General features: G+C 40.8%; 1 protein-coding gene across 3 annotated transcripts in view; it reads left to right on the top strand.

Annotated features, from left to right (window-relative positions):
- ZBTB10 (zinc finger and BTB domain containing 10) overlaps positions 1-12,008 on the top strand; it is a 29,761-nt gene extending 17,753 nt beyond the window's left edge. The window contains exons 3-6 of one of the 3 annotated variants that reach the window (XM_059672660.1): positions 3,400-3,498; positions 8,900-9,133; positions 9,318-9,490; positions 9,754-12,008. In XM_059672660.1, coding sequence (XP_059528643.1) covers positions 3,400-3,498; positions 8,900-9,133; positions 9,318-9,490; positions 9,754-10,059 — 812 coding nt within the window. In that variant the 3' untranslated portion in view covers positions 10,060-12,008. The remainder of the gene's footprint in view (positions 1-3,399; positions 3,499-8,899; positions 9,134-9,317; positions 9,491-9,753) is intronic. The other 2 variants (XM_059672661.1, XM_059672662.1) reach the window with 2 other exon arrangements.
- Positions 12,009-12,863: the final 855 nt, after the last annotated feature.

The following is a 12,863-nucleotide window of genomic DNA, read 5'->3' as shown; positions in this document are numbered from 1 at the left end:
TTGCTATGCATTTTGATAAATATCCTATCTAATAGAGGTAATATGCAAATTGACCATCACTCCAACACACAAGATGGCCAGAAGGGGAGGGCAATTGTGGGCGATCAGGCCAGCAGGAGAGGGCAGTTGGGAGAGACTAGGCCTGCAAGGGAGGGCAGTTGGGGGCGATCAGGCCTGCTGGGGAGCACAATTAGGGATGACCGGGCCAGCAGGGGAGGGCAGTTAGGGGTGACCAGGCCGGCAGGGGAAGGCAGTTAGGGGTGACCAGGCTGGCAGGGGAGCAGTTAGGCATCGATCAGGCTGGCAGGCAAGCGGTTGGGAGACAGCAGTCCTGGATTGTGAGAGGGATGTCCTAAACAGGCAGTCAGACATCCCTTGAGAGGCCCCAGATTGGAGAGGGTGCAGGCTGGGCTGAGGGACATACCCCCATGCACGAATTTCATGCACCAGGCCTCTAGTTGGGAAAATAAGACCCAAATAGTGTTCTGCTCTGAAGGACCAGGTGAAGGCGTGTGGTCTGTTTACTTCTCAGTCATCCTCCTGACGTCCCACCTATTTCATACACTGGCATCACCCTCCCATCTACTGGACAGAAAAGTCCTGAGTGCTGCCTTCAGACTCCTCTCTGGACAGATGTTCCTTGCTCTCTCTCCTGTTACCCAAACAGACTCCCTGGGAACCTTACAAACCTGACCATTTCTTTTTGTGGTATTTCTTCAATAGCTTTAACTTCTCCCCTTCTTAGTGACTTCTTCCTTTCAACATTGAAATATGTTTATTACTTTCATCTTGTAAATGACAAAACTCTTACTCTATTCGGCACTCTTCCCTTTTACAGCCAAAGTTCTCAAATTGTATTATCTCCTAATTCGTTATCTCCCATTCTTTTTTTTAATATATTTTATTGATTTTTTTACAGAGAGGAAGGGAGATAGAGAGCTAGAAACATTGATGAGAGAGAAACATCGATTAGCCACCTCCTGCACACCTCCTACTGGGGATGTGCCCGCAACCAAGGTACAAGCCCTTGACCGGAATCGAACCTGGGACCTTTCAGTCTGCAGGCCGACGCTCTATCCACTGAGCCAAACCGGTTAGGGCCATCTCCCATTTTTAACACAGGCCATTGTTACTTCCTGCTTGCCCCCACCCACCCACTGAGGTACTCAGGATTCTTGGGTGAAATGAAAGTGACCCATATTTCAGGCTTCATCTTGAATTCTTGACAGCACTGTCACAGTGGACCACTTCTTGAAATACTTTTCTAACAATCTTTTTATACCCTTTGGTAGATGATTAAATGCTAGGATTCCTCAAGGCCTCATCTGTGCACTCCCATGGCTTTATTTGCCATGTGTATTCTAACGACTCAAACATTTTTGTCCCCAGCTCAAGCACCACATCTATAGTTTTTGGTACTAAATTTCTCCACCTGGAAGAAAAAAATACAGCCCTAAGTCTTCCCTGAGCATCCCAGTCCCCTAGAGGGCTTACTAACTCCAGGTTGTTGGGCCCACCTCCACAGTCTCTGGTAGGTCTGTGGCGGGCCTGAAATGCCATTTCTAGGAAGTTCCCAGCTAGCACTGCTGCTGGGGGAGGGACTGCACGAGCACTGGGGCGCCGTCCTCAGTCACAGAAGCAAAGTAGCCTGTTTCACAGCGGGGCCGTGGCAGAGCTGGTCCCAGGAAGTCCTAGCACTGCCTTCTTCACCCCGTCCCACCCCAAGCATATTACTCAGCCTTGTTCTGAAGTACGTTTCACTCCGTAAAGTTCACAGTTGAACTTCCTACACCTCCTGTTCCCTCCAGAATGGGCTTTCCTCAGGTTCCCAGCTGCCATTAGCAACAGTCTGGAAACGTACTCATGACCAGCGCCCCCACCCCAGCACCCAGTCTGTCACCAAACCCTGTCAGTTTTGCCCCACAAACTCAAATTCATCCACTTTTCTCCATTTGCCATGGCCATTCAACCAAGTCACAAGCCACCACCAGCTCTCACTTATAGTATTAAAATAGCTTCCTAACTGGTCTCCCTGTATCTCCTCTTGCCCTCCTTTGATTCATTCCTACACCAGGAATATTTTCGTTGTGTGTTTGTTTTTTTAAGACAAATGAGACTAGCAGCCTGTTTAAAACCCTTTTGTTGCTCTTAGCAAAAAAAGGCCAATTCTTTACGGAAGCCTGCAGGAGCCTACATCACTATTTGTGTCTACTTGGGATCAATTAAACTATTCTTCTCTTGGTCATGATGGAAGTGTTATCCTACTGGCCTCGTAGTATGAAAGTACCAGATCTGGTGGGTGGTTTGGGGTTTATAGCTGCACTAGAACCACTGCTGGGTAGCGTTTCATTGTATGATTATATTTGCGCCCCATAAACTTTTTAACCTTTAGTATTGAGAATTGGAGCAGTACAGAATGGTGGTACCAAGGATGGGTCTTGAATAGAAGGCAGGAGAGGGACAGTCCATAGCACACGGCATTGTAACACTGTCTTCAGAAACGTGCGATTCATCTGGGAGAGTAGATGGTGCCAGTGGGTGAGTCTAGATTCCTAAGCAGGCACCTGAAACATTACCTTGGACTCAGAGCTCTGAGTTTGAAGATTATCATAAAAGCTGTGGTTAACCGTGGGCAATCGTAAGGAAAGGAGCAACTTAAAGATTGATGTTTTTGGAAGATCTCTCGGGCAGTGTGTGGGGAGAGTGGTGGTGGGAGCACTGTAATCGGGAAGCAAGGAGACCAAGGAACTGTTTGAGTTGTTTACTCACTAATCAGGAGAGTAAAGACAAGAGCCAGTTGCAGGCAGTGGTAGAGAAATGAAGGGATGGAACAGATTTAAAGGGATTAACACATTAATGAGCTTTTTTCTTGTGTGCTGCCTATCACATCCTTTCCACAGTTCACTATGAACTCTTGGGAATGACCTCTTCTCTGATAGCTTCCTTTTTATTTTAGCTTTATATTTCCTTCCCACCTCTGAGCCATATGATGTTTTATACATCTAGTACTTTGTACCAGCAGTAGTCCTCTGTTGGGTGCCAGACATCATAATTATAACCCTTGGTTTGCAGTAACCTAATTTCTCTGTCAAATCTGATACAAGTAGATGCATGTGAGGAAACTGACATGAGCTCACGTAGCCAGTAGCAAATGGAGCTGGAGGACCGGTGCACCGGGCTCGCAGCTCATGCTCTCCAGTCGCCGTGCTTGCTGCTGAGTGTGCACTTACTCCTGTGGTTGACAATCATGTCTTGCCCTTCCGTGCCTTGCAGTGTTGAGCAGGTGTTCAGCACTTGCAGACAGCCCTCTGTGTGCCCAAGAAACAGTTCCAGAAGGGAGTGTGTTGGGTGGCGGCTGTGGTGCGGCTGTAATAACAGATGACTCTCCATCTCTTTCAGATCTGGACGGTGCTCTGCTCCCGGGGCCGGACTGTGACAGCAATGTGAACGCAAACGTGCTGGCAGGAGCCAGCTTGGGGCAGGATGCAGGCGACGCTGGTAGGCACAGCAGGACTTGTCGTCGTCGACAGTATCAGTGTCCCTTTAGCCCCCCCCCCGTGCAGTAAGAATTTAGAAAGAATACATTTAAGAGGGTTTGAGCATTGGGAAGTGTTTGTGTACATGTTTACTAAGGACCTACTCCAGTTTCTTTTTCTTAAAGGAGAGGATTATATGTAAGTACTTTCATCTGTGGTGTCTGTGATTATGATGGACTTGGGAAGCCTGTAAATAAAAAGATAGGCATTTCTCCTTTGTTGGGTGGACATTGTAAAACTCAATATCAAAAGTAATTATGATGACTTCTGTTAAAGCAGCGGTTCTCAACCTTGGCTGCACATTAGAATCACCTGGGAATCTTTTTAAAATCCTGATTTCTGGGCCTCATCCTCCGGAAATTCTGTTTCTTTGTTACTAATGTTGTGGCCTCACCCCATAACAAAGAAACAGAATTTCTGGAGGATGAGGCCCAGAAATCAGGATTTTAAGAAGATTCCCAGGTGATTCTAATGTGCAGCCAAGGTTGAGAACCACTGTGTTAAAATATAGATGGCATAAGAATGGTAATTATTAGAATGATTAATGTATTTGAATTAGCTTTGATATGAAATAATTGGCTGTTGCTGGCTACAGAAAATATTAATTCTAAATAGTAATGTTTACCTGGTATATCAGCTGTACTTCAGGGAACAAAGAATTCATGCACATTCCACAGAATTACATGAATACATTATGAGTCAATTAGAAAGGGAAAGCTTTCTTTACAGAAGGACAAGCTAATAAATATAGAAGAATGATATTTTTGCATCCCCACAGGAAATAACTCAAGAACGTCACTCTGTGGGGACATGGTTGATGGGCTTCCAGGACTGCGCCCAGGGATGTGGGAATGGAAGGTTTACAGGGTGAGGGTGTCTTCAGTCACAAAGAGGAAAAGGGAGCGGTACGATAAAGAGGTCTGATGAGTGGCCATCACCGAGTGATCAGACAGTGCTATAGTGAAAGGAACCGGAACACGGGCCTCCTGACGCACAGTGTTTATGGTGTTCTTGCCCCAGATCTGATCACATAGGAAAAGGAGGTAGATGGACGTAAGTCCAGCTAGTCCAGATTCTAAAGTCTAGTGCCAGGAAAAACAAGCAGAGGAACCATGGATTGAGGGGACCAACCAAGCGCACAGTGTCCATCATGACTATATCATGAGTCCCAACAAGGACTAAAGGGGCATTTTGGGCACAGCTGGATATTTAAATATGTCGTATGGATTAAATGACAGGTGTTGGACAACTTTAAATTTCTTGGATGTGATAAAGGTGCTGTGGTTATGTGGGAGAAAGTTCTAGAAGATTCACGCTGTGTTTAGGGGTGAAGTGATGGTTGTACAGCTTGTTTTCAAATAGACATCAAAGGTGTGTATATGTATCGCAGAGCACATTCTGCAAAATGAACATTTGTTGAATGTACATAAAGGGATATAGATGGTCATTGTTTCAGCTTGTGTAGCCTAGACATTTTTTAAAGAATTGATGGGGAGGGGATTACTAGGAGTACTTCTTACCAAAAGCTGTTGGGCTTCTGAAGTCAGAATACACCAGCAAAAAACAAAGCCAAAACTCGGAGAAGCTCCCTTAAGGTGGTTTCTCCTAACTGTTGAAAGAATTTACAAAAAAGGTTTTGAAGTTAGTAGTTTACAGATTATTTGGGTTACAGTTTGAAGACTTTTGCTGTACAGAGAATCACTGAGTACAGGAATGTTTTCTTGCCCTTGCTTTTGGTTTAGAAATCTGTTTTAAGAATGGACTGGTTCAGTTGGGCTATGTGCATTCATAACGTAGTTTTAAATTTGCACATACGCATTTTCAGGTAATGGTCTAATTTATCTCATTCTCAAAAAAAGAAACACCTTGATTTAGAGTCACTTGTCTTTAGGGGACACTTTGATTCATTGGATTTTTTGCAACTGAGACCAGCCTTTATCTTAAAATTGTGACTATAAAAACATCGTTGTCTTCTTAGTTTGCCATTATCCTATATAATAAAGATGTAATATGCAAATGGTTGCTATGCCGTGAAGTGTAATGGCCGATTGCATAACGACCAGATCATGGATCAGCAGGAGTGTGGGGCAGCGAGCTCAAGCAGGGCAGGGTAGGGCAGCAAGCTATGAGGGGCTGGGCGGGTGGGGGGGGGGGGGGGCCACAGGAGGGCGGGGCAGCGGGCAGAGAGCTTCTGGCGCACGGATTCATGCGCAGGGCTACTAGTGGAATCATAAGCAAGCACAATTTTCTAGTAGATGTTCAGTGATTTTATGACCCTTCAGTGGGTTAGATTACAAAGGAGGAGCCTTTCTTCAGGCTGCTCTTAGGTATTCTACAAGATAGCCCATTATTGTAAGAATTGGGAGAGGTGACTAAGTTTGGGATAAGCCTTCCTTAATTTGAATTATTTTGAATTTCAGAATGCTCTCTTGCCTATTATCATGAATGCTTTTTGTTATGTCTTTACTGTAGGTTATTTAGAAAAACATGGAATTTCAAGTATTAAAAATCTTTAATTCTAACTCTTCGATTATCAATTCATGTTTTAGGCTATTCTGTCTGTTCCTTTATGTAATGAATAATATTTAGTTGATATCAGCATATCTAACATGATTTCTTATGTTAATTTTTCAAGTATTTTGAGCATGTCAGAAATACCATTTGCCAGATACCATTTATTCAACAAATAACTGAAGAGTATGTTTTGGACATTAAAAATACAAAGGCAAGCCCTGACTGGTTTGGTTCAGTGGATGGAGCATCGGCCTGCAGACTGAAGGGTCCCAGGTTCGATTCCGGTCAAGGGCATGTACCTTGGTTACGGGCACATCCCCGGTAAGGGGTGTGCAGGAGGCAGCTGATCGATGTTTCTCTCTCATCGATGTTTCTGACTCTCTATCCCTCTCCCTTCCTCTCTGTAAAAAAAAAATCAATAAAATATATTTTAAAAAAATACAAAGGCAAGACAGGCATTGATTTGGTTAAGAACTGTGAGTCACAAAGCTCAAACTTTAGGAACGTGAAGGTGATCTATTCCTTCGCACACACAGACAAGCTGCCTCACTAGGATTCTGAAAACTGTCCCCCAAACAGCAGTACATTATAGTTAAATTATATAATTATGGATTTGAGATTGCCTTCTTTTTTCTTTTATTCCTTTGTTTTTTGTTTTTGAGAGGGCTTTCCTAACATTTAACAAAATGGGTGGCTTTCTAAGCACAAAACAATTTACATTGTTAGCAATGAAATGCAATTTTTAAATCCCCAAGAGGCCTTTGTGCACTGTTGGGTATTGATACTTTCACCAAAAAAGACGTCTTAAGTTCTTAAATTTCTTAAAAATATATTTTTATTGATTTCAGAGAGGAAGGGAGGAGAAGAGGAGAGGGGGATAGGAGAGGAGAGGGAGAGAGATAGAAACATCAGTGATGAAAGAGAGTCACTGATTGGCTGCCTCCTGCTCGCCCCCTAGCTGGTTTGGCTCAGTGGATAGAGGATCGGCCTGCTGACTGAAAGGTCCCAAGTTTAATTCCAGCTAGGGCAGTTTTTTTAAGAAAATTAATGTATCTGCAAATAGATGCAGTATAGGAAAATGAATTTTTATGTTTTATTTTTTTATTAATCCTCACGGGATATTTTTCTGTTGATTTTTAGAGAGGGAGAGGGAGATATCGATGTGAGAGAGACATCAGTTGGTTACCTCCCACGTACTCCCTGACTAACTGGGGCCAGGGCCTGCAACCCAGGTACATGCCCTTGCCCAGAATCAAACCTGTGACCTTTCAGTCTGCAGGCCAACACTGTCTACTGAGTCAACCAGCTAGGGCTGGAAACAAATTCTTAGAAAACCCATTTTTTGACAAGCTTTCCTTTACTATATCCATGGTATACATGGGAGGAAACTTAATCAGTTGCTGCACGAGTGAGCTGTGCACAGCCTGAAAGGGGGGAGTCCCAGGCAGAGACTTTGAAGGTAGGACCATTTCACCACAGAGGACAGCACCGGGGAGTCTGCTTGGAGCAGAGCGGCCGGGAGGGCAGTTGGAAGCAAGGGCTCGTCAGGCACGGCTTGGTAGGAGATGGGGAGTCCTTGGCTTCTACTCTGAGTGCGATGGATAGTCCTTGCGGGCTTTGGAGCAGAGTGCCAGGCTCTGACTGAAAGTTTTAACACATTTCGTCCACTCAGGAGTTTTCTCGTGTTTTGCGCGCCATCTGTTAAGGACCGCTCATGAGTGTTCTCGTTTTTCACGCCCATGGAAGTAGGAGCAAATCTAGATGCTTACATAAATTTTGTTTGGTCCCTCTTCATAGAGGAAAATGTTTTACGCAGTACCATACGTTAAAAAAGTACTAGGAACTTATTTGTTTAATTGTTTTTGTAAATAAAAATGTTATAATTATTGAAAAACAACACCTAAAGTGCATTATGATGATTTAAATAACGTGCAGTTTGCCCAAAAACGTGCGGTCCCTGGCGTATGTCTTAGAGACTTCTATGCGGTACGCAATGTGTTCAAAGAACCTGATTGTTGTGTTGAACTGCACTGCAGGAAGGCAGATAAGCTGATGGCTATTGAACATCATCCAGAGGCGAGAGCTGATGGTGGATTGGATCTGGGTGGCAGTAGCCATGAGGATTCTGGGTTCACATTGCCCAAGGATTCCCAGTACAGGGAATAGTCAACATGGGACCAGGTCCGGAGGAGAGAATTCCTAGTGTAGCTCTTCTGAAGATCTCAGGGGACTTCGGCTATTCTGTTCTGAGTCTGCCCTCTTGATTTCCATTTCTTCAAGGATGGGTTTAGAAAGAGGTTTTGGTGAAGCCCCACAGGCATTCCGTTACCTTGCCCAGTGTGTCTATGGCCACAGACAAGGGTCTGATAATACAAGAACTTGATACTTGTAGTTTACCTGTTTATATTTTTCATCCTTTGTCCATTTTCCTAAACCAGTTAGTCTTAAAACAAGGCTATGCGATTGTTTGGGGACAGAAGGAGACCATCGAGTTCCACAGCTCGGCTTTGGGCTGGCAGTCTTGAGTGACAGAATAATTAGGAAGAGCAACTATTTTAAGACAGGGTTCTGTGTTGAATATGTTTGAAAGACAGTATTTTCATTGTGGCCTCCACACACCACTAAATAGTATTTAGATTTATTTCACTGAATTTTCCCCCATGTTTGAATTGTATTTTAAACTTTAATTTGTTTTCTGTTTAAGATGCCTGCCAATTAGGATATTATAATTAGGTAATAAAGTATGAAAACATGTCAGTTTTAGATTAAAATGTAGAGGTTCTTTATTTAGCTATTTTAAATTAAGCTCTTCTATCTTAATGCTCATTTATTGTGTGTTTTTATTCCAGCAAAAGACAGATCTTTATTACCATTATTACATCGAAATCACTTTTCAATTGTATTAGGTACTTCACATGATTTCAAGTATGGCCTGATGCCTGGCCCATCAAGTGATTTCAAGTATGGATTGCTACCAGGTACTTCAAACGATTTCAAGTATGGATTGCTACCAGGTGCTGCAAACGATTTCAAGTATGGATTGTTGCCTGAATCTTGGCCAAAACAAGAAACTTGGGAAAATGGCAAGTATTAGTCAACTAAACATCTACAGAATTATTCTGAGTTGTGGTGTTTTGGGGTTTTTTTTTTTAATTAAGACAGTAGTAGCCCTGGAATTGTCCCTGTTCTCAAGGATAGGTAAGCTTTTGAGAGCAAGTTTTCTGTTTTATATATAAGTGCTTTTCTGTGTTTTTTTTATTCTCAAAGGTGAATCATCTCTAAACATGAACAAGTTAAAATGCCCTCATTGTACCTATGTAGCCAAATACAGACGAACACTAAAAAGGCATTTGCTCATTCATACGGGAGTCAGATCCTTTAGCTGTGATATTTGTGGAAAACTGTTTACTCGCAGAGAGCATGTAAAAAGACATTCCCTGGTAAGTAACTTTAAATATAACTGATCTTTGAGCTAAACAATGTTTATGTCAGTAAAGTTTAAGGCATATTAGCACTGTTACTGCAGTTTTAAGGAAGGCTGATTATTAATAGCTTTAAACAAAGAGTATGACTTATGGTCTGATACTGAGCCTCATACAGCAAAAATGGTATATTCACTCACGGTTCAGCTGGTGATTTGAGTGGTTCAAATGCATTCAGTTGTTTATACCGTCCTTATTGGATTTTTCCCCCCTTCAATTAGGTGCATAAAAAGGATAAAAAATACAAATGTATGGTGTGTAAGAAGATCTTCATATTAGCTGCCAGTGTTGGAATCAGACATGGATCTCGACGCTATGGTATTTGTGTAGAATGTGCAGATAAACCACGGCCAGGAAGGCAAGAAGGTGTAGATCAGGGACAGGAGACAGATTTCCCTCGGGATGAAGAGTACGAGGAGAATGAAGGGGGAGAAGCCGAAGAAGAGCTGGCTGACGAGGGAGAAGATCAGAACCACCCGTCACGCTGGGACGAGTTGGGAGACGCCTGTATGTCTCAGGATGACTAATTGGCCTCCTCTGCTCCTCAAGGATGCTGCATTGGGATGTAACATGAAGCGACAATTTGAATTGTTGAACTTGAAGGCTTGCAAATATGGTACATGCTGGATGGTAGTTAAGTTGCTGTGAAACTGTAGGGTCAAAGCCTTATAGCAAAATTTTTTTATATTTGCACAGGACTGGACAGCAACCAACCTTGCGGTTGGATTACATGGAGTCCCCACATCTTCAGTCAGTTATCAAAGTAAAAATATTTTTTATTTATAGGATATACAGTAACTCTTTGGGTCCTAATGAAAATGGATTACCTGTCTGTAAAGAGCTGACGTTTACGTACCAGTTTAACCGGAATGAAGAAAATCCAGTTATGAGAATACAGTGACAGCTGGCCCAAATACACTGTCCACCAAACCACTCAGGCTAGTTTGTACTAGTAGAGTTTTGTTTCTATTTTTATTTTTATTAATTTTATTTTTTTTAATACAGATTTTCAGTGAGGGGCCTTTTCAACCCCATTGGTTGTACTTTTCTGTATTTTCCATTTTGATTTGCTTCATAAGTTAAACCAAGTCTCTTCTAGTCTTAGGTATTATTTCTCAATTTTGTGCTGATGGGCATGTTTATAAGAACTGGAGAGGTAATTTATTGGAATGAACTAATTGACTTCCTCCATTACCCCTTCCTTTTTGACATGAATTTTACTACTTCACAAATGAAGAATGATGTTGCAAAGTTATCGTGACGAAGTTGATAAATACCACTAAATGATTATGATTTAGAAGTCACTTCCTCTTGCTGCTCTAATCTGATAAAATGGTTCTATATGATGTTTTCTGACATGGTATTCGGTTTTGGGTATCTGTTACTTTGGCACTATTCTTGTTTGCCTTTTTTTATTTTTGCCAGTGTACTATACCTCAGTCCTATTTGAAAAGACAGAAATCTGATTGAAAGAAGAGTCATAGAAACAATAAGTAAAATTATTTGTTTTATGATTTATCCTCCATGTCCAGTTTGGTTAGCTTGTTATGCAATATAAGTGAACTATCAGGTTTTTACTCTTGTGCCCTTTTACCATTAAAATTAACACAAAAATTGCATTCTCTTTTGTTTCATATTTACTGGGATATTCAGTGTTTTAAAATTATGATAGAAAATTATTTTTTTCAATTCCTTAGTCACTACACCTTGGTATGCAATCTTTCTAGTAGTTACCTTGATTCAGTGATCTGCAAAAGTCTTACAAATAAAATATTGAGGCTTTACAATTTATGATTAACTGAATTTTTCAGGATACAAGGGGTGATATATTATAAAGTAGAAATTGTCAGGTTTATGTAGCCTGATGATAGATGAATTAGCTAATTGTATGACAGCAAGATGTCACATAATTAATGTTAATATGCACAACATTATCAGGAACATATTGTATATTATATCGAGTGAGGGATATCAAACTTTCAGCTTTCTTTTAAATAGAGATTGAGCATATTTTCCTGCTGTGTGGTGCTCCATTTGATCAAGGGTAAAACATTGATACTTTTCTAAGAGACGCTTTCTCATTATCTTTGATTTCAGTAAAATGATGCTTAAATGTTAGACATCAATGTTTCTGCCCGGATAAATTAAAGATATAAAGTACAGTTACATGGTCAGATGCATCTTTCATTATCTAAACTTTATTATAGTTTCTACATAACTGTAAAACTGACACGAATAGTTTTGGTTTGATTTTTAAGACTGAAGAGTACATCTTATTCTCAGTGTTCTAGGTAAATGAGTAAAATGTAGTTCTGGTGGGGTCCAAAGTAGACGTTAGTTGGGTAAAGATGCTATGAATGAAAAAGTATTTTAAGCATAAAATGTTCTGCATTGTGAATATGTAAGTATAGTATAAAGATTTCTTTCATCCCATTTATCCCCCTCCTTTAAAATAAACCATAGTTTACAATCGGTAGATCTGTCTATATATAAATATATATTAAAGAGAAAAGATATATATCTGAAAGTTGCTAAATCTGCTTTATTAGACTGCAGGTCACTTATTGCATAGAAACTGGACTGGGCTTTACACTCTAATGTACTTTTTACTTTTCCCAAGGTATGAACTTATTCTCTTTAAGTTGAATTTCCTTTACTACTTAAATCATTTATGTATATCTGGTAAATTATGACCAAATTTCTGTTAGATTGCATACAGTAAATTGAAATACACATGTGGTACACTACAGGATTGTTGTGCTTTTGCTTGGTTTAGTTGGAAACAAGGTTTGATGTAGATGGCTTGTTATTGTTAATTTAAGATATTCTATGATTGTCCATTACCTTTTATGTTGTGTTATGACAGATCGGACTATATTTACTTTACCATATTGTTTTTAGAAAGGCAATCCAAAGGAAAAATGTTTATACTCTTGAATATATTAGCCTCAGCCTATATAAAAGTTTCTTCTTTAAAGTAAGCGTTTCACAAGAAACAGAACTGACAAACTTTTCTACTTGCTGACTCCCTAATTTATTTTGTTCCATGATCTTGAGGGACTGCCTTTACCCTTCTAGATCATTTTTAAAAACTAGTTTTAGTACTAAGGTATACTACTGGATGTTTCTATTTTTTTAAGTATGTTCTTTTTCTGACTTACAGTACAAATTCAGGAAGTTGAGATGCTAAGAACTTAGGGTTGGTCTCCCAGGTAACATGAAATACCCATAGTTTGGTCTGTGGGGCCCTGGCAGAATTGTGTGTAACACTTTTGCTGAATTTTTCTCTCATAACTTAAAAATAGTTCAGAGCTTTTCATTTTAATGAAGG

Source organism: Myotis daubentonii, chromosome 17, assembly GCF_963259705.1.
Source record: "Myotis daubentonii chromosome 17, mMyoDau2.1, whole genome shotgun sequence".
Classification (NCBI taxonomy): domain Eukaryota; kingdom Metazoa; phylum Chordata; class Mammalia; order Chiroptera; family Vespertilionidae; genus Myotis; species Myotis daubentonii.
Note: the sequence above shows the minus strand (reverse complement) of the source record. Positions and strands in the feature narration are given on the sequence as shown.